The sequence below is a fragment of the Sebastes umbrosus genome, chromosome 17 (genome assembly GCF_015220745.1).
Source record: "Sebastes umbrosus isolate fSebUmb1 chromosome 17, fSebUmb1.pri, whole genome shotgun sequence".
Classification (NCBI taxonomy): domain Eukaryota; kingdom Metazoa; phylum Chordata; class Actinopteri; order Perciformes; family Sebastidae; genus Sebastes; species Sebastes umbrosus.
Genome location: NC_051285.1, coordinates 28164839 through 28182696, shown reverse-complemented (window position 1 = coordinate 28182696; position 17858 = coordinate 28164839). Strand labels below are relative to the sequence as shown.

At 42.4% G+C, this 17858-nt stretch overlaps 1 protein-coding gene across 28 annotated transcripts in view; it reads right to left on the bottom strand.

The window, feature by feature from the left end:
* Positions 1–17858, bottom strand: part of dlg2 (discs, large homolog 2 (Drosophila)) — a 162331-nt gene that overhangs the window by 10029 nt on the left and 134444 nt on the right. For 14 of the 28 annotated variants that reach the window (XM_037749468.1, XM_037749456.1, XM_037749459.1 and 11 more), the window contains 8 exons: positions 17232–17384; positions 14007–14163; positions 11512–11614; positions 8128–8172; positions 4524–4638; positions 4136–4312; positions 3598–3673; positions 1762–1858 (listed from right to left, as the gene is read on the bottom strand). In XM_037749468.1, the coding sequence (XP_037605396.1) occupies positions 1762–1858; positions 3598–3673; positions 4136–4312; positions 4524–4638; positions 8128–8172; positions 11512–11614; positions 14007–14163; positions 17232–17384 (923 nt within the window). Of the gene's footprint in view, positions 1–1249; positions 1296–1761; positions 1859–3597; positions 3674–4135; positions 4313–4523; positions 4639–8127; positions 8173–11511; positions 11615–14006; positions 14164–17231; positions 17385–17858 lie in introns of all 28 variants that reach the window. The other 14 variants (XM_037749473.1, XM_037749477.1, XM_037749479.1 and 11 more) reach the window with 5 other exon arrangements.

Sequence of the window (17858 nt, the reverse complement as noted above, 5' to 3'; positions counted from 1 at the left end):
TCACATAGTAAACTGCCATTTCAAATTGATCCAACGAATTAAACATTTTCATTTATTCATATGGAAATATTGATGTTTATTGATATTTTAATATCTCCCACTTCTCCAGCCTCCCAAGTGAATGACGTCAGGACCTCAGGAAACTAATATGGGATTTAAACAAAACCTGCTGAGCTCATGATGCTGTTAATTGCAGCTCATATGGTTTCAATGAGAAATGCTGATATAAGGTTATTTGAAAAACACTTTTTTTCTCATGCTGCATCAAGTGATAGGAGCAGAAACATTAAACTATAACAGGAATCCCTGAAGTATTCAACCTACACAAGAAAATAACTGATTAGTGGGTAAAGGTTCTTGGTTCCAAAGTAATGTATCACTTAAATCAATATGAAAGTATACGCTGCCTGTGTCCTGAAACTTTACTCCAACACATTATACAATAGCTTACAAAACGAACAGACGGCATTGTGACGTGCTCCAAAATTCTGCTTCAAACGGACATGCTCACAAGCAAAGACAAAAAACACTTACGTTGTTTAAGCCAGTGTCATGCAAACATGCATTAAACATTATCAACATCTAAGGAAAGGCGTCAGTAAGGGGTGCAATTATAAAACAATGTCTGTCCAGCATGCCAATATACGTTTGGGAAGCTCCAGTACACAATAATCACTGTGGTGGCTTATAGTACCTGCTTCACCCAGACAGTTTAAGTGTGAAAATGGACATACATTAATACCGTACACCACTGAAAATAACCGGACTGGTAGACATCATACTATATAAAGCTGGAAGAAAAGCCAGCCACTTTAACTGTATTATAATAATAAAATAAATCATCTTATCCTCCTCTGACTCCATTTAAATTATTGTTTTGAGCCAAAAGATCAATCCTGATTCCCAAGAATAAGAAATAAGAAATCCTTACATGACTTATTTCCTGTGACTATCATATTTAAAACAACATTTTATAAGAATTCATGTCACCCCTTGCGACAAGCTACTTTGACTTAGCAATGGCACTTTTTTTTTTACCATAAAACAGACCAAACAGAGAGGCCAAAACCTAAATACCCTCCAAAGCTTGAGTTTAGTGAAGCTGCTTTACGCCTGGTGACAGAGGTCACACTGCACACCGAGAAGCAAGACAAATCCAACAAATGCAGCATGCAAGAGTGCAGGCAAGAGAGAAACACGTTCAGACGAGGAAGTTTGTTGCTGTCGGGGGGAATCATTCACAACTTACTGAATGTCTTTGTCCCATACCCATCATCACCTATCCCCAGGATGTCCTATTGGCCGTGAAAAGAAAGCCAGAACAGAAGAAAGAGAGGAAGGAGGACAGCCGCAACATGAGCAAAAAGGTTTGAGGCAGTGAAAGGAGGGCGCTGCAGACCCACAGATCTGTCTCTGTCCAGACACTAAACAGCCAGCAATTACAACATGATGGCACGCATTGTCGGAACCTAAATTATCTCTGAAGGGAAACTGGGTCGTACAATGTGTCACACCAAAATGAACAGCATTGACTTGGCTTGTCTCCTGCTGACTGATCAGCGTCTGAGCCAGAATGTCTCTGACTGTGATCCAACGGAAAGAGAAAGAAGACAACAGGAAATGATCATGAGAGGAAGCCGGAAAGGCCTCCGTGAAACCTCTATTCCTGAAATACACCTGTGTGTCCCCCTCATCAGCCCTACATGTGACCTGCACTCTCTGCATGGAGGTACACGTGTGTCTTACTGTGAGCTTACTTACGGTCTGAATCACTGCCATCCTGCTCACCCTCTTTGTTCTTGTAGAACGGGAACTTTCGTGTAAAGATGAAATTCTTTTTACGTTTGTCATTGAATGACTGTGAAGGGGAGAGAAAGCATGGGGCAAACAGGTAGATCTGTCACGTTCATGCAGACAAAACAACTGCTTGCAGAAAGTGGGACGTCAAGAAGTCTGAACATCTGTTTCTCCCAGATTATAAGAAAATAATTTCATTGGGAATTTGTTTTCACTTGACTATAATAGTTCAGAAAATTATCAAAGTAGGCTACAGTTATTTAAGATCCTCATTAAAATGATGCTGTGATCTATTTCCAGTTAGACCACTTAGAAAAATAATTACTAACAATTTTGATTAATCGTTTATTTGGGCAAAAAAAGACAAAACATGCAGGTTACTGTATGAAGGATGATGTGAATGACTAGTACTCCTACAGGTTACTGTATGAAGGATGATGTGAAAGAATAGTACTCCTACAGGTTACTGTATGAAGGATGATGTGAATGACTAGTACTCCTACAGGTTACTGTATGAAGGATGATGTGAATGACTAGTACTCCTACAGGTTACTGTATGAAGGATGATGTGAATGACTAGTACTACTACAGGTTGAAGCCCGTGCTCGTCTGGTGGGAGGGGCTTAGGACAGATGAGGGCAATACTTTCAAATTAAGGCTTTTTTGACGTTTCCAGAAAACTGCCCACCCTACTTGAATTACAATATGCTGAAAAGTTATTATAGAATTTTTGCCCAATAACACCAAAAATAAACTGCCTCCCCCCAGCTTTAATGCTATTTGAGTGATACTTTTGGAAAAGGAAACCACGATGAGTTCTTTTAACCAATTTGAAACCAGGTTTAAGTCTCAATTGTGTCCCTACTGAGTCGTTTGTCATTGTGCGTTTCATTCAGCAAACACGACGAGCTGATTGTGGGGAAGTCAGATAAACGTCTTGATGTGCCACAGTTGCATCAGAGGCATTTAAAGTAAAAAGCAAGGTGAGAAAAGAGTTACTGAGATCATGCTATGAGAGAGAAGTAACATAACTGAGGTTTAGTCATAGAAAATATTGTCATAAGCACAAAAAAACCCCACACATGCAGTGATGGAAAGGAAGAAATGGAACTCAAGAGGATGAGACTTCAAATAATGAAGATGCATGTCTAGATCATGATTGATTTGAAGACAAAATACTGCTGTTGATGTGGATGTATATTCACACAGCTGCAGTTTTGAGGGCTCCATGTGGAGTCATGCTCGAGTGTAACGGCACAAACTTCAGACATTTCCTTCCTAAAGTTCATGTTTGTTACAGAAGATGTGTCGGAAGGTGAACATTACACCCCTTCCATGGTGGGTTTAGCTTCAAAGCTGGTAGAATAGACATTTTAATATAGTCGTATAAATGAAATGTGTGGAAAGTACATATGGAGCAGAAAGTTTGACAATTGGAAGGTAAAAATCGATGACAGAAAATCTAAACAAGCCCAACTCTTATGATGCTTCTTCTTCTTCTTGCATAAAATAGCATAAAACAGTAGAAAGAGGACATTGGTTTTGTCATTACCTGATTTTTTAAAAATGTGGTTTCTTTGATGTAAATGAAGAAACACACACACACACATGATGATGATGATCATCTAAGTGTTCAGACTAAGTTAAGCATGGACATCAAACTGCAGTGAGAGCAACCAAAGAACCAATCTGACAGATGATAGAGTAGTCATACAGTCACTGTAAAGATTTCAAGATATATCAAGTTATATCTGAGCGACACCATGAAACCACTTTGCAGCTCTCATAAAAAATACTTACCGCTTTTGAATCAAATGACCCCGGCTTGGCATTGAATTTCACGGTCTTTAGACGCGCTCGCTCTTTCCTCTCCACCCTGCCAAGCAAAAAGCCGAGTCAGTCATTAACCACAGAGATGAATTAAAATCACTACGCTGAAACATTTTGGCAACTCAAGTCTCAAACTCAGTCGCTGCTGCAAACTATTTACGCAGCTGAATATCAAGATGATGTCAATGAGCTGTCTAATATGTGCCGGCACGTACAGTATGTACTGGGTTCATCTCAACACAGGTGTGTTTTCTAGCGAAGGATGATTTGTTTTCCCTTTGTAGGGGACTCCTGATGTCATTGTTTGTATCAATACGTTGTTGTGTTGTCTGTGTCTTGTTGTCTGTGTTTCAAAAGATATTCCCTTCATCTCAATCACGGAAGCGCCGTCGCCTCACTGACTAATGATTGTTCCTCTTTTTGGAAAATCAATATCAGTCTCACAAATCATCGACAGGCTTCCTAGCATTTCCCGCAAACCAGAGACGGATTTCTGTCCACTGCTCACCGTCTCTTGCTGGGGATGACGCCCATTTCCTCACTGTCCCCGTGCGGGGTGACGCGGCGGGCCTGCCACCACTCATCATCGGAGGCGTTGATGACGTGGAGGATGTCCCCGTACCTGAAGCTGAGCCCTTGGCTGGGGAGGCCGCTGTCCTTTGACTTCTCATAGTCAAACAGTGCCCTGTTAAGCAGTGGAAGATATCAGGATTAGTATTGTAAATGCACTGACTTCCTGTTTCTTCACTATCATTCCATCCTTTTCTAATTCAGCTTTACCAGGTCAGAGAGAATAGTGACTGTTGGTCCATGGGGGGTTGCTATTATAAGAAATGTTCTTCTGTTTCAGTCACAGATCTCAAATTTGAACATGTATGTGTACGTGACAGACCTACCTCACATAGAGCGATCTCTTCTGATTGGTTCGCAGGGATCCCGACCCGGAGCTCATGCTGTGGTTCATCATCTGTTCCCGCAGGTCATGGATTTTGGCCTCAAAACGCCCATACTCTGCAAGACAAGATTATAGAGTTCAGCCCGATGATGCTACTACAGAGCTGAAAGTTAATTTTATTTTTTCAATTCAGGTCTAGACCATTCTGAGAAAGAGAGAAGATGCACAGTAACCACAATAATAGCACAACAGCTACAATAATAATAGACACAGGACTAATAATGATAGTAATAGCAGTAATAATAGCAGAGATAATAATAGAAATATGAGTACTACTAGTGTCCCTTATTACGTGAAATGTCTCAATTATTCTGCAGTAAAGTCAAAGGAAGGAAGTGTGCTCGAGGGAAATTTGCAATCAAAATGATCATTTTTATGATGACATTAACACAGTGCACTGGATGCAATTATTTAAGTACATGGATACATGCAGTAGATAAATATCTATAGTCATATTTCAACACTGAGTTTTTGTTGGTGACATGTAATTAAATTGCTACCAACTTGTCACCAACACTGCAGTTGTTAAACTAAAACAATTATATTTCTGCTTAACGCGGTCTAAAATTTTTGTATACTTTTACCTCTCCTGTGTTTCACTCTGTTTGCTGATGTTTGCAGATGTTGCTGCTTTGACACCTGATTAATAAAGGCTCATCTTATCTTATCTTATCTTAAAGGGGAACCACTGGTGCAATACATGCCAAACTGTATGTAATGAACAACTTTTTGACATTAATTTGTTTTAATAATCTGCAAGCCAAACTTAACTGTGACTTAAATTTCTCTATACAAAAAATTATATAATAAATACCTCAACATATTAAGGGAATTATGTACGAGGGGATAGATATCAGACAATTCTTTGTGTTGCTGTATTCACAGACGTCTACCATTAAACTGAAAATCCATTTCTTTAGTTTACACCGATGCATCCAGTCAGTGAAGCCGTGAACTGAACCGCTCTTAGCAAAGTAAAAGAAGGATGTCAGGATGTGTCAGTCCGTCAGTGTGCTTTTCCTGACAGCTGTGTGCAGCTACTATGAGGATGAAAGAAAGCTAGATGACTTCAGGCATGGCTGGCTAATGTGTCACTTAAAAAGATCAACCAGAAAAGAGACTTGACATGTTCTGCCATGACACAACACAACCACTGACTGCACAATCTAGACACCAGGACATGAAAAGATACACTGTAAATAAAGACAAAAAATACTAAATATGTTGTCATTTGTTGTCTACAGGCTGCCACACTGGCATCAAACTCTTCCATGCTGACACTGACACTGATGTGCTTCTTCAACATCCCATGGGTTAGGCTACTAAAGAAATATCAAGGCTGAGGCTTCACATGTGCAAAGGAAACTTTCATACTGGATCATCATCTACAACAAAATGCAAAATCACAATCTAATCTTTTAGAGTTTTTACCTTGAACTTATCTTCCCTCTCTGCTCATCTTACTCTAAAATAGGTCTCACCTACCTGTCTGCATGTTCACTGGGATGTTATATCCTCTACTACTGTGCTCCTCTGGTTCTCCCTCTTCTGTCTGTTCTTTACAACACAATCCAACTCTGTGACTCCAGAGTGCAGCACCGAGTTAGAGAGAGACAAACACCTCTCTCTCTCTCTCTCTCTCTCTCTCTCTCTCTGTCTGTCCTGTGGCTGCTCATAAGCCATACAAGGGCGGAGATACGTGCAAACGGACGCACCAAACAAGCACCACTTGTTTGCTCAATCAGTCGTTGCATATGTCTGATAATGCATGAACAGTTATATCATAAATCTGGCGCTGAGAGACACATTATGAAGTTCCTAGATTTCCAATGATATGAGGAGTTTATTGTCAGGTAATAGATATAGCCATTGACTTTTGCAGCTGAAGCCACTTTAACCTATGTGTGAGTGCGGACTAAAACCAACCTTTACATTGGTTACCTGTTAGTTTTCGTATTGATTTTAAAATGATTTTATTGGTTTATAAGGCACTACATGGCCTGGCACCAGACTACCTCGCATAAATGCTTTTGGTTAATGAACCAGGAAGGCCCCTCAGATCCTCCGCTTCTTCTCTTTTAGTTATTCCACAAAGCAGAACAAAAACATTTCTGCTTTCAGCCGCTGGAGCAACCTTCCAGAGGAAATGAAAGGTAAATTAAAAAAACATCTATTTAGTCTGGCTTTTATGTAGTGTTTTATAAATTTATGTTTTTTTTTGTTAATACTTATTTTATTTATCATCATCATTATAGTGTGTTTATTTTAATCTATTTTGTTTAATCAACATTTTATTGCTGATCATTATTATCTCTTTTATTCTATTTTATTGAATTAAAATTTGAATACAATCTGCTTATTTTGTATAGTTTCACAATCTGTATTTATTTATTTTATTGTTATTTTTATTTCCTTGTATTTTATTTATCTTTTATTATCTTAAATACCCATATTTTATTGTTTTCTTATTCAATGAGCTTTTATCTTGGTGTTTTGGTGTGCATTAATCTCTAAATCCATTTTTAACGTTCTACTTTTTTGTCTGTACAGCACTTTGAATTTTTGCATTTGACATGTTGTAAAGGTGCCTTATACATAAAGTTTGATTGATTGATTGATTGTGTGTGTGTGTGTGGAATATAAGTGAAAAACAACAACAAAAAACATATGGTAAAACTCTAATCCTATCCTCCCATCCTAACGCTATAACTAAACTCATTACTGATTAACTGGAGTCAGACAAAACTGAGAACATGTTACAAAGCAAACCTCATCCAGCCTGTATCTAAGCTACTGCACACTTTCTGTTGCCAATTACTAATGAAGATGAAACTCATATGATGAGACCGTCGTCTCATCATAACCATGACTTGATTCCTCTCAAGTAGCTGTGCTTCACGCATTTGCAAAGTTTCTGGAGGACTATGGAGGTGATATCGGCTCCCAGAAGCCTCTCTGCCTGCTCCTTCCTGTGTTTCTAAAGGCAAATGTCTCTTCTTACACAGGTGTAGAGCACTTTTTAAACTAACATCCAGCAGCCTGCTGACACTGACCTCTTGTAAAGCATAACATCACTTATGTTATGCTTTACAAAGGAAGACATATTCCACATAAAACTGCATTTCTCCCCTGGTACTGTACAGGAGGTACTATCCAGCAAATAATGAACATTATAGAGCCTTCAGACTGAGCTGCAGTGCATGAGTGACTGTGTCTGCTGTATGTACCGGTGACATCCTTCTAAAACATACTTAGGATACGCACATTTATCTTAAAATTACATTTTCAAAGGGGAAGAAGAAAGGACAGTGTTTGAAGGGGTCACGACCTGGGAGCACAGGAACAAAAGGTAAAGTCAGGAGGGTTTCAAAAAGTGCATGTGAGTGAGAGTCAAACAGGCTGGGGGAGAGGGGAAGGATCGGGTGTGCTTCAGTGGGTCAAATGCTTGGTGAAGAGGGGTGAAGAGACTGTCTGTGATCATCACATTCACTTAGTGGTGAATGATGCTAAAGCTCAGAGCAGCCACAGGTGCCAACGGCACAAACCTGGTGCAGGAGAGCGGGCCCGTCGCGGTGAGCATAGAGCAAGTTCTGATGGGTGAGAAGAGAAAGCAGTTGTTAGTCCCAGAGGTGTTAAGAGCCCAGCTAGTCAGCGGTAAGAAGTCACCTCAGACAGAAAGATGGGAGCCTTTCTTTCTTTCTTTGCCACACTACTGAAGAGTCTCTTGTGAGACGGAGCAAAGTCAGTCTGAGCTTTTGGGATATACATTTTTCATCATCTTTTTACAACAGGTCATGTTTGAGAAGCAAAAGCAATCTAACACCGAGACCAGCCTCTTGAAGAAGTGGCTTTCCTCCGTAGATTAAGGTTGTGACTTCTTGAATGTTGAGAGAAAAGAACCTGGATGTGTTCTGCGTATATACGGGTCTGGACAGTTTGGCACCTCTGAGACACGGAGAGGTCTCTGACCGTGAGTCACTGCCTCCACAGCCTCGAGTAGATGCTGCTGCTGTTGACCTTAATCAGAGGAGGCATGCCACCAGTCAAAGCTGTCTGATCCACTTCACGTAACTTACAGAAGGTTGGCAGACAGTCGGGCAGATTTGAATTAGCATGAACATGCCCCGCATGGGTTATTGCAATTTTACATGCTGATGCTACAGGACTATGAAACCACAAACACATTTAAGACAAACAGAATGGTGTTTGTTGAATCAGATCATTACTAAACCCTTTACAGAAACTTTGTGTGTAAGAAAACTTCAGATGATTCAACATGTCTGGACTTTTGGCGTCGAAGAGCTCTCGCTATCGGGGTTTATCCCCCGCGCACATGTGCAGTCGTGAAGATTTTTTTTGTGCCTTTGCGTTCAGCACAGGCCCCACATACAGCACGTCTGCACTTGCGACAGATAACAGCTGTGCGACCGCAGTTCTGCTCCCAATTCAAACCAGCATTTCTTCAGCTGGCGTATAGGTGGAGCCAGCTTAGAGGGCTACGCCTACGCTCAGAAGGTAAAACACATCACTAATGTTCTACATCATAAAGGCTTCGCCCTCTAAGAGTTGTCGCTATTGTGTGGTTAAGGGCGATGCCGATGTAGTCTATGCCCCCACCGTGACACCAAGGTCCATAAGCAGATAACATACACTGATTCACAAACCGTTAAATGCCATGTGTAAGAAGAGGGAGGCGCTGGCTGTGCCATGGATAACCTGGAGAAAAAAAGGGGCAAGTGATGTCCCTCTCTCCACACACAGCAACACACAGCACTGCTGCATCAAAAGAGTCAATTATGTACCATAATGGTCCCCATGAAGACCACTCATTTGTGATCATTTGATTAAAGGTGCACCTCTTGACACGTGCGAAAAGCGCCAGATCAGGCAAGCTTCATCTGCCGTCTTTTAAAACCGAAGGAGTCAGGGAGGACTCAGATATAAATAGATGAAAGGGCATGGCGAGGCCCAGGATGCTGCTGCTGTCGTCCCTCTGAAAAGGGCCGTAGATGAGGATAAAGCTCTTGTGAAGTGCGTCCGGACAAACTGCGGAGGCTCCATTCCCGATGCACTGTTAGGCTTGTGTGATGGCATCATAACAGCCGGTGAGACAAAATGCTGTTTTGACAGAGCCACGCCTCGCCTGCCCTCCGTAATGAATGGACAGTTGCTGTGTCCGTCTTATGTTGGCTGTGCATACAACACACTGAGACGAAGCGCGCAATGGGCAGATTCGGTGAGACACTTATTCTGCCTGATTCTGATGAGGTGAAGGGAAGAACCCCTGAAGAGAAATGATTCTTGACCCAAAATTTGTTTGCTAAGATTTAAGGTGTAAATGAAGGATTTGGCTGTAAAGTCGGTGTGCTTCCGTCAGGATGGTGAGAACGACGGCGCGCATAGGTCACTCACTCTCTTAGCCGATGTCAGGTCTAGGACGAAGTGGTGTCTTAAGAGATAGCATCTTGAGAAAGATTTGGGCTATCGGTTCAAAAGGGGGGAACCCCCAGAGCGTGCAGTAACAGCAGTCAATCCCACTGTCGTGATAGAGAACGCACAGGAAGTGCTCCCGTTCAGCTATCTCCAGGAGGTGGAGGGCTCTCCAGCTGTGACAGTGCATCTCTGTGCCATGGGAGCTGCATCATGGGCGGGAACCATGACGCGCTTCTGGTGCCACCAGAATGACCGGTAGATTATCTTCCTGAATGCGCGCTAAAAAGGTGAGGAATCGGAGGAATCGGAGGGGAAAAGCGTAGAGGAGAGTTCTGGGCCACGGCAGGTGAGAAAAGGCGAACAGATCCACCCTCGCCTTCCCAAAACCTGTTCCCAAACATTTGAACGAGCGCGGGACTCCGGACATCCGCGAGACTTTAAGTCGGCAGTGCGGTTCCGTACCCTAGAGATGTACACTGCTCTGATGGAGAGGAGGTGTCAGTGTGACCACAGCAGGAGGCTCCTGGCTATTTCCTAGCAGGCGGGCTGAGCGCACGCCGCCCGGTCGGTTGATGTACGCTGCCGCTGTACTTCAGCACTTTCAGAACCGTGGCCAGCTCCAGAGACTTTATGTGGAGGGATGGAGGATTTTCCCATTTTCCACCCACATCTTGAGACTGACACATCCCACCCCATCCGGAGAGGGACGCGTCCATGTACACTGATTTGTGTGACGTCACTCTCCCGAGGGGAACCCACAACTACAGAACACAGGGTTTTTTTTCCCAGTATGCCAGGTCTGACTGCAGTGAGGGAAGGATGGTCAGCATTTGCCTCTTGTGCCGAACTGGATCGAGGCGGAGGCAGCCGAACCACCTCTGGATTTTTCCTCATGTAGAGGAGTCCCTGGGGGACAACCACATGGCTTGCTGACATCATACCTAGCAGACGCATCACTGACTGCGCCGTCACCACTCTGTAGGGCACATCCAGTTTGGTTGGAGACAGCTTTGCTCTCATTGTGTCTGAATTCCACAACCAGGTAAATTAATGACTGGGCGGGGAGTGGAGAGCTCTTCTGACAGTTTATGGTGAGACTCAGTGTTTTACAGGTGCTGTTCGACTTCCACTGTCTGGAGAGCAGCTTTCTTCTGGCAGGGGGTGAAACGAATTAGGTCGTCTAAGTAGGACAAAACCCTGATCCCTTTCCTGTGTGACGGTTCCAGCGTTTGTTTCCATACACTTAGAGAAAGTGTACGCAGAAGGTTTGCGCGTGGTTAACGTGGTTAACGCAGTAAAAATAATTGGTTTCACGCGGGACATGAACAACGATCTCCTCAGGAGAAGTCCTGTGTTTGATGTGTGAATAAAGTTAGCGATGAAACAAGGTGAGCCGTCACTCGGCCTGATCACTCGGTGGGGTACGGGAGACCTACTTAGGCATTATCCCGTGTATGTTTGTGCGGATTAGGGTTCCTGTGTTTGTGCTGACTCACCTTCTGGTCTGTACTGGGCGATGATGGTGACCACCTGTCCAGCTCCCTTCAACGCTGCGGCTGCTTGTTCATGCGTGGCTCCTCGTAGGTCGATGCCGTTTACCTGTGTGGACAGAATTTTTCACATCACCGACATTTTTACAGTTTAAGTTACATCTTTACAAAACATTTGCTTCCTTAGATCATCAGATAAGAGATAGCTCGCATTTGTTATTTTTAAGCTAATCCTTGACCAAAGTATAAAGGTATAAACATAACTACTATTCGTCCATGGTGTCCGCAGATGTCCGTGTATGTGTCCATTTGGGAGTATAACCTATAGGCTTTAAGCCTGATCAGTATTTACCAGCTGCAACAGCGATGCTGGTATTGTTTTCACCGTGTGAGTCCTCATGAGAGTCCACCTACTGCTGCAGGAACTACCACAGAAGAGGTTTTTAATACTTTGCCAGGTGTTTATATTTCTGTCTGTGGACACATTTTATCAACGCGGAAACATCACAACTGTGCAAGATGCAGAAACTTTACAGGTGTATAGCCGAGATCAAAATGAAGGCAGAGTTCGAAAACGGGTGTGGTCCAAGAAACACCCCCGGCCCGATTTGGCGTCACGGCTGGTGCGATCGCAAGATGTTCTCTAGCAACTGCCTGCTTTCATCAAGCCAGGCTGAGGTGCTGATTGGACATGAATTAGACAGTGCCATGTTGATTTAACAGTCTGCACGTGCATACCATAACACTACAATGATGCAAGGAGACGAGTGTAATATGTTGCACAGTGTGGCGTCAGTGTGGGAGGCAAACTACTACAATTAACTATAACGAGGCAGAACAAACACTTCCTCCCAGTTACTGCCCATCACTGCGTAGTCTCTGCTCATCATCTCAGTAAGTTCAAACAAACACTCGTTTTATTTATTTGTCAAAGCCTACAGCAGTCGTGGATACTCTGACCAAACAGAGCACAATGTGTTTATAAAACCTGGGACTATAAAGCAGTAGTAGATGCTGACTACATCAAGTGATTATTATCCCACAGTGTCAACACACACAAGTCTAACTGAAGTGTATTTATCACGTGACAGTTGTGACGCTATCCCATTATCTGTTAACGAACCGTATTCAAATGACTCAAATGTGACAAAACTCATTTCAAGGTCAAAATCGCTTCAAAGGACTTCAAAGATATTCTTGTTGACCAGTTTATAAATATCTGGACTTTATTACACATGTAAATCAGAAATATGTGCTTGGTTGATTGAACATTGCAGAGACACTGAGAGTATCATTTGATGCTTTTCTGATCTAAATCTGTGTGCAGGCTGCGGCTGCACGTCAGCTCTTTGTGTTTTTTTTTTAATCCTTGAATTCAAATGCTGACTGTCACACGTTTGTCATTCAGAGGGGGAAGAGTCTGTTGCACAACATCTGCATGTGGTGACACCTCCTCACCCATAGACCCTTCACAGACTGGGTCACAAGAGTTTGGCCATCCAAAGGACATGATATAGGATTTTAAGGCTGCAATCACAAATCATTTCCCTTATTCATTCATTCATTTATCAATGTTTTCTTTTTGTTCAATTAAAATGTCACAAAAAGTGAAAATGTGCTAAAATGGTTTGTTTTGTTCAACCAACAATCCATAAGCTAAAAGATATCATCACATTTCAGAAGCTAGAATTAGAGAGGGAGTTCTGTTTGGAGTTGTTGCTAATATATAGTATAGCAGTATAAAGAAACCCCCTGTAGAGGTCACCTGGAATTTAAACAAAGTTATTCTAGTCTACATAACCATGCATATTAAAGAAAGTTAAAAAAAAAAGAGGGCACTCTTGGTTTGGGAAAATATAGGCGGTACCTCCTGCATTTAATTATTTAACAGGCCAACAATTGCTACTGTATGTTTGGACTACAGGGTGAAAAAGGCTTGAACCCAAGCATGAAGAACTGTAGTGATGTTTAATAGGATACAATAAGAACGGTTGTGAATGAGGAAACCCAGGAATACAATCCAACATCTGGAGCTGAAAAGCATATTATTTACAAGATCAGCATAAAATAAACGTACTAGTTAGTACAGTACCACAGACATGCAGTACTACACCTGGTAATATTAGAGAAATACTGCAGGGATGGGAACGAGAAAGAGCAGGTTGCTCGTGTTTGGCCTTGAAAATGAATCTAGGCCAGTAGGACTATTACACTCTCTGTTACTATGCTGGGAAAACACAGGCTGAAGGAGTCGACCACTTTAAAAGTAGATCTGATTTGTATTGTTTAACAGGTAAGCAGACCTTTTTACATTTATTTAGAGTTATAAAAGGCTGTTATACTAATTTGTAATCAATAAGCCACACATTTCTACAACATATGAGCCAAAACAACAAATCCAAATGGTGACTTATCAATAAATGAGTTATAATCTTAATCACTTTTTGAATGTTTTCCATCATGTCTGTTTGTGTCTATAAAATGAGGCTGAGGTGGCTCACCGATAAGATCTGGTCGCCTCGCCTCAGCTCTCCACTCAGGTCAGCGGGCCCTCCCGCCAGGATGAAGGAGACGAAGATGCCCTCGCCGTCCTCGCCGCCCACGATGTTGAAGCCCAGGCCCGTGGAGCCTTTGTGCAGCACGACCTTCCTGGGTTCCCTGTACAGACAGTTGAGATAGTAGATCAGCTCGGGGGAGTCAGTGGGTTTCAGCATCTTCAGCTCAGGCGGCGGCGGAGGACAGACAGAGAGTTGGACAACAATTGCACTGTACGGTCGACAAAAAGCCTCAGTGATGCTTTGCTCAGGCGACGGAGCTCAAAGACTGCTGGAGCTCCACAGGGGGATGGTGCTCTACTTAGGATCACTTGTCCCCAATTCAGTTCTGACGGAAAAGGAACCTCGTCACGTGCTTACACACACACACTCACACACTGGCTTGCTTTCTGTCCCTGTCTCATACATGCACACACACAAGGATACATGCACAGGATGTCTACAAACATACTGAAGCACACTGGCTCCTTATAGGGTTGAAGTAGCATTTCTAAACATAGACATACTTTACTGACTCTGATTTTAAGATTTGGTTCAAGGCAGCCCATTTGAAACTGAATTACAGTTTACACAGAGACACAATGACGTGTTTCTTCTGCATTGTCAAACAGGAACAATATCTAGCAAACTAAACAACACAGAAATCAAACTATGTGGCATTTTGTCCAGCAATGTCATCATGAATGTCAGCAGCATACTGTCATCTGCTGGTGAATGCATAAACTGCAGGAGCATGAAGACACATCAGAGTTTTAACAGAAGCGTTACGGTTTTAACTTCACTAAAAAAGCCCCAAAAACACATGATGTTTTAAACAAAACTGTAACATATTTTGGAGTTTGTGAATCCCCTTTCTATCAATTCTAACCTTGAAAGTAGGCAGAATAAAATCTGCCTCCAACAACGGCTATAATTTACATACTGATGCATTTCTAACGGAGCAACAATCTCCCCTCTGCCGTTTTCAACCATCTTTGCAACAAACAAAACATCTTCTGCAAGAAGAAATGCAATCTTTGATGCCCTGCAGAACAAATTGACATTTTGTCATAAATAGATAAGAGTTTGCAGAAAGTTTTCTGAGGAACAGATGAAGGAATCATTCATGCAAAGAGCAGAAGTGACTTAATGGGGATAGAATTGTTTATGCTTCATCTGTATATCATACCCAGCACAATGTCTGTGAATAAACCCATAGAAGCCTATGATCGTTCATTAGAAAACAAGCGCTCAGTGACTGTTTGGTTTGTTGCTGTTGTTATTATAGTTCACATGAGACTCTAAATCAACCCCCCACAGTAAATGCATGATTAATCATGGGACATTATTAACATGAATAATAGGTTAGAAAATCTGAAAACTTTTGTGTTTCAACGTCATCTTGTTCCTGACATCTTCATGGTCTGTACTGTATCTGCTGTATATGTGTATATATACTATATGTTTATACTGTATGTATATATGTATACAATGAATGACATGGTATGAGGTTAGAGATCAATGTTGAGAGAAGGTTAGTAAAAGTGTGTAACTACAACAAACAGGCCCACTCATCCTCTTGGCAGCATGCAACAGCCTGCACTGAGTCTGCAGCCTGCACTAAATCTACAGCGTCACATTTATGACCAAACCGATCCATGAATTTCCATTTGAGTGCCAAACAGCACTCAACATGGCCGCTGCTTCCCTTCACTCACATCCCTTCCTCGCATCTTAGCTCAACCAATCAGGGAAGCGAGACAGAGAGACGGAGGTTTGGAGCCATTGTACGGGACGTCCTCTCTCACTGCAGCGTCATTTTCAGGAGATACTCACACAGCATCTCATCTGTCCCATGATGTTTAGAAATGTACGTGGTTTTAAACACCAGACGTCTTATAACTGCTGCCCTCAACACATTATAGATCTACTGGTGTGTCGGGTCTTCAACGAAATTACACCGATAGACGATAGATGATGTAGGATTTATAGTATTAAGGGTGTAGCTGTGTAGGGAAATATCTGGTGCACTTGTACCAGAAAATAAGAAAACAAAAGCTTTTAGGCTGAAAAAGTTGCAGACGTGTTTTTATGATTCATTCATGACTGAGATTATTCACATATCTAATTATTTTTATGTAATGAATAAAGTTAGAGCTGCTGTTGGTGCTGTTGTATTTGCTTCTACAGCAGAGGTTGGACCAAGTCACAAGTAAGTCTCAATTCTTTGCACTCAAGTACCAAAACCTACACCTAAACAAGTCATAATGCGCTCCTCACCAAATGCCATTACCAACAGAGTAACTGGCGCTAACGTAACGTTAGTTCTTTGTGGTTTTCTCCTGCAACTTGATTGGATGCTTTCGGATTAGTTCAAACAAAGTGGATCTGGGGAGTTAAGTGTAAGATAATCAAATGCAAGTCATAATAATATTCATCAGAGCTCAACAAAAAAAACACCATGTTTTGGGGTTTCAGCATTGAACAACACGAGTAGATCCTCCTTCCAAACAAATCAATGAAGGATCTCTCAACAAGTAAATAAACCCAACATCTCCGATGCTGTCGGAGTTCCCTCCAGAACCAGGCATTTTTTTTACTTGATGGCTCAAATGAGAAAGTTTGTGACCCGGCAGCCACGTTGAGATCTGCTGAGGAAATACTAAGCACCGCCCACCAGCCGCAGCACAGCCAATAGGAACGCTCAACAGGACAAATCCCTCTCTGATTTTTTAAAGCCTGAAAACAGAGCCATGAGGAGGAGCAGAAGTCTCTCAGAACACTTGAATTACAATATGCTGAAAGGTTATTATTGTTATCCTTAAATACTTCTCACTTGTTACACAATCTTTATACATACAGCGTGGTATTGCTACTGAGTACTTCTTACTCCACTGGATAAAAGTGGCAATGTGCAGCAGGTGATCAGGCTGCAAGGCTCCTGCTTAATCAGAGCCCTGCAGAGAGAGAGAGAGGAGAGATGAAGGAAGGAAGGCATGCTGGTTTGAGAAAACACCACCAGGACGTGGTTCCCTGGGGCTCAGAGGAGGGAGCGTGCATTAGAGGAAAGCAGGTGGTAATAATAAAGGGCGATATGGTAACATGGCATGCCATTTATACGGTGGGATGGGACATAGTGGCGGAGTGCAGAGAGGTGGTGGTGGTGGTGGTGGTGGTGGTGGTGTAAAGTACCTGGTGATATCCGAGTCAGGGAACAGGCTTAAGTGATATGGGAGGGGGGCGGAGTGGAGGAGGCTTTTGTTGCACTCCACTGGGGAATAGTGTCGGGGGGAGGGTGCTTTGTCACATAGTTTGTTCACAGTGCTGTAAACTGGCTCAGGAGGCCTACAGTGGAGTGAGAGACAAGAGCAGAGAGGTTAGTGTCCAGAGACAGGACGGGACAGGGCGGGGCGGGCGGGGATGAAGGGTAACAGAGATGATGGAGGCACACGGAGGAAAGACGGGAAGAATAATAGAAATAAAGCAGGATGAGACGTGGTAGAGAGAGCAGGAGGAAGTACTGGTGTCAATGGTAAATGGTTCTTGCTGCTCAAAACAAGTCAGAGAGAGCATGCTTTCATTTCACGGTGATGTCTTCAAATACACTTTTTGTCTGACCACCAGTCTAAAATCCAACAATATTCAGTTTACAATGAAAAAAGAACAAAGAAAAACAGAAAATCCTCACACCAGAGAATGTTTCAATGAATAAATAGATTATTAAAATTGTTGACGATTTATGTTCTGGCATTGTTGAACCGATTAATTGTTTTTTCAGCGCCAGCTAACGTGGTCATCTATCAGTCATATGTGGTAGCC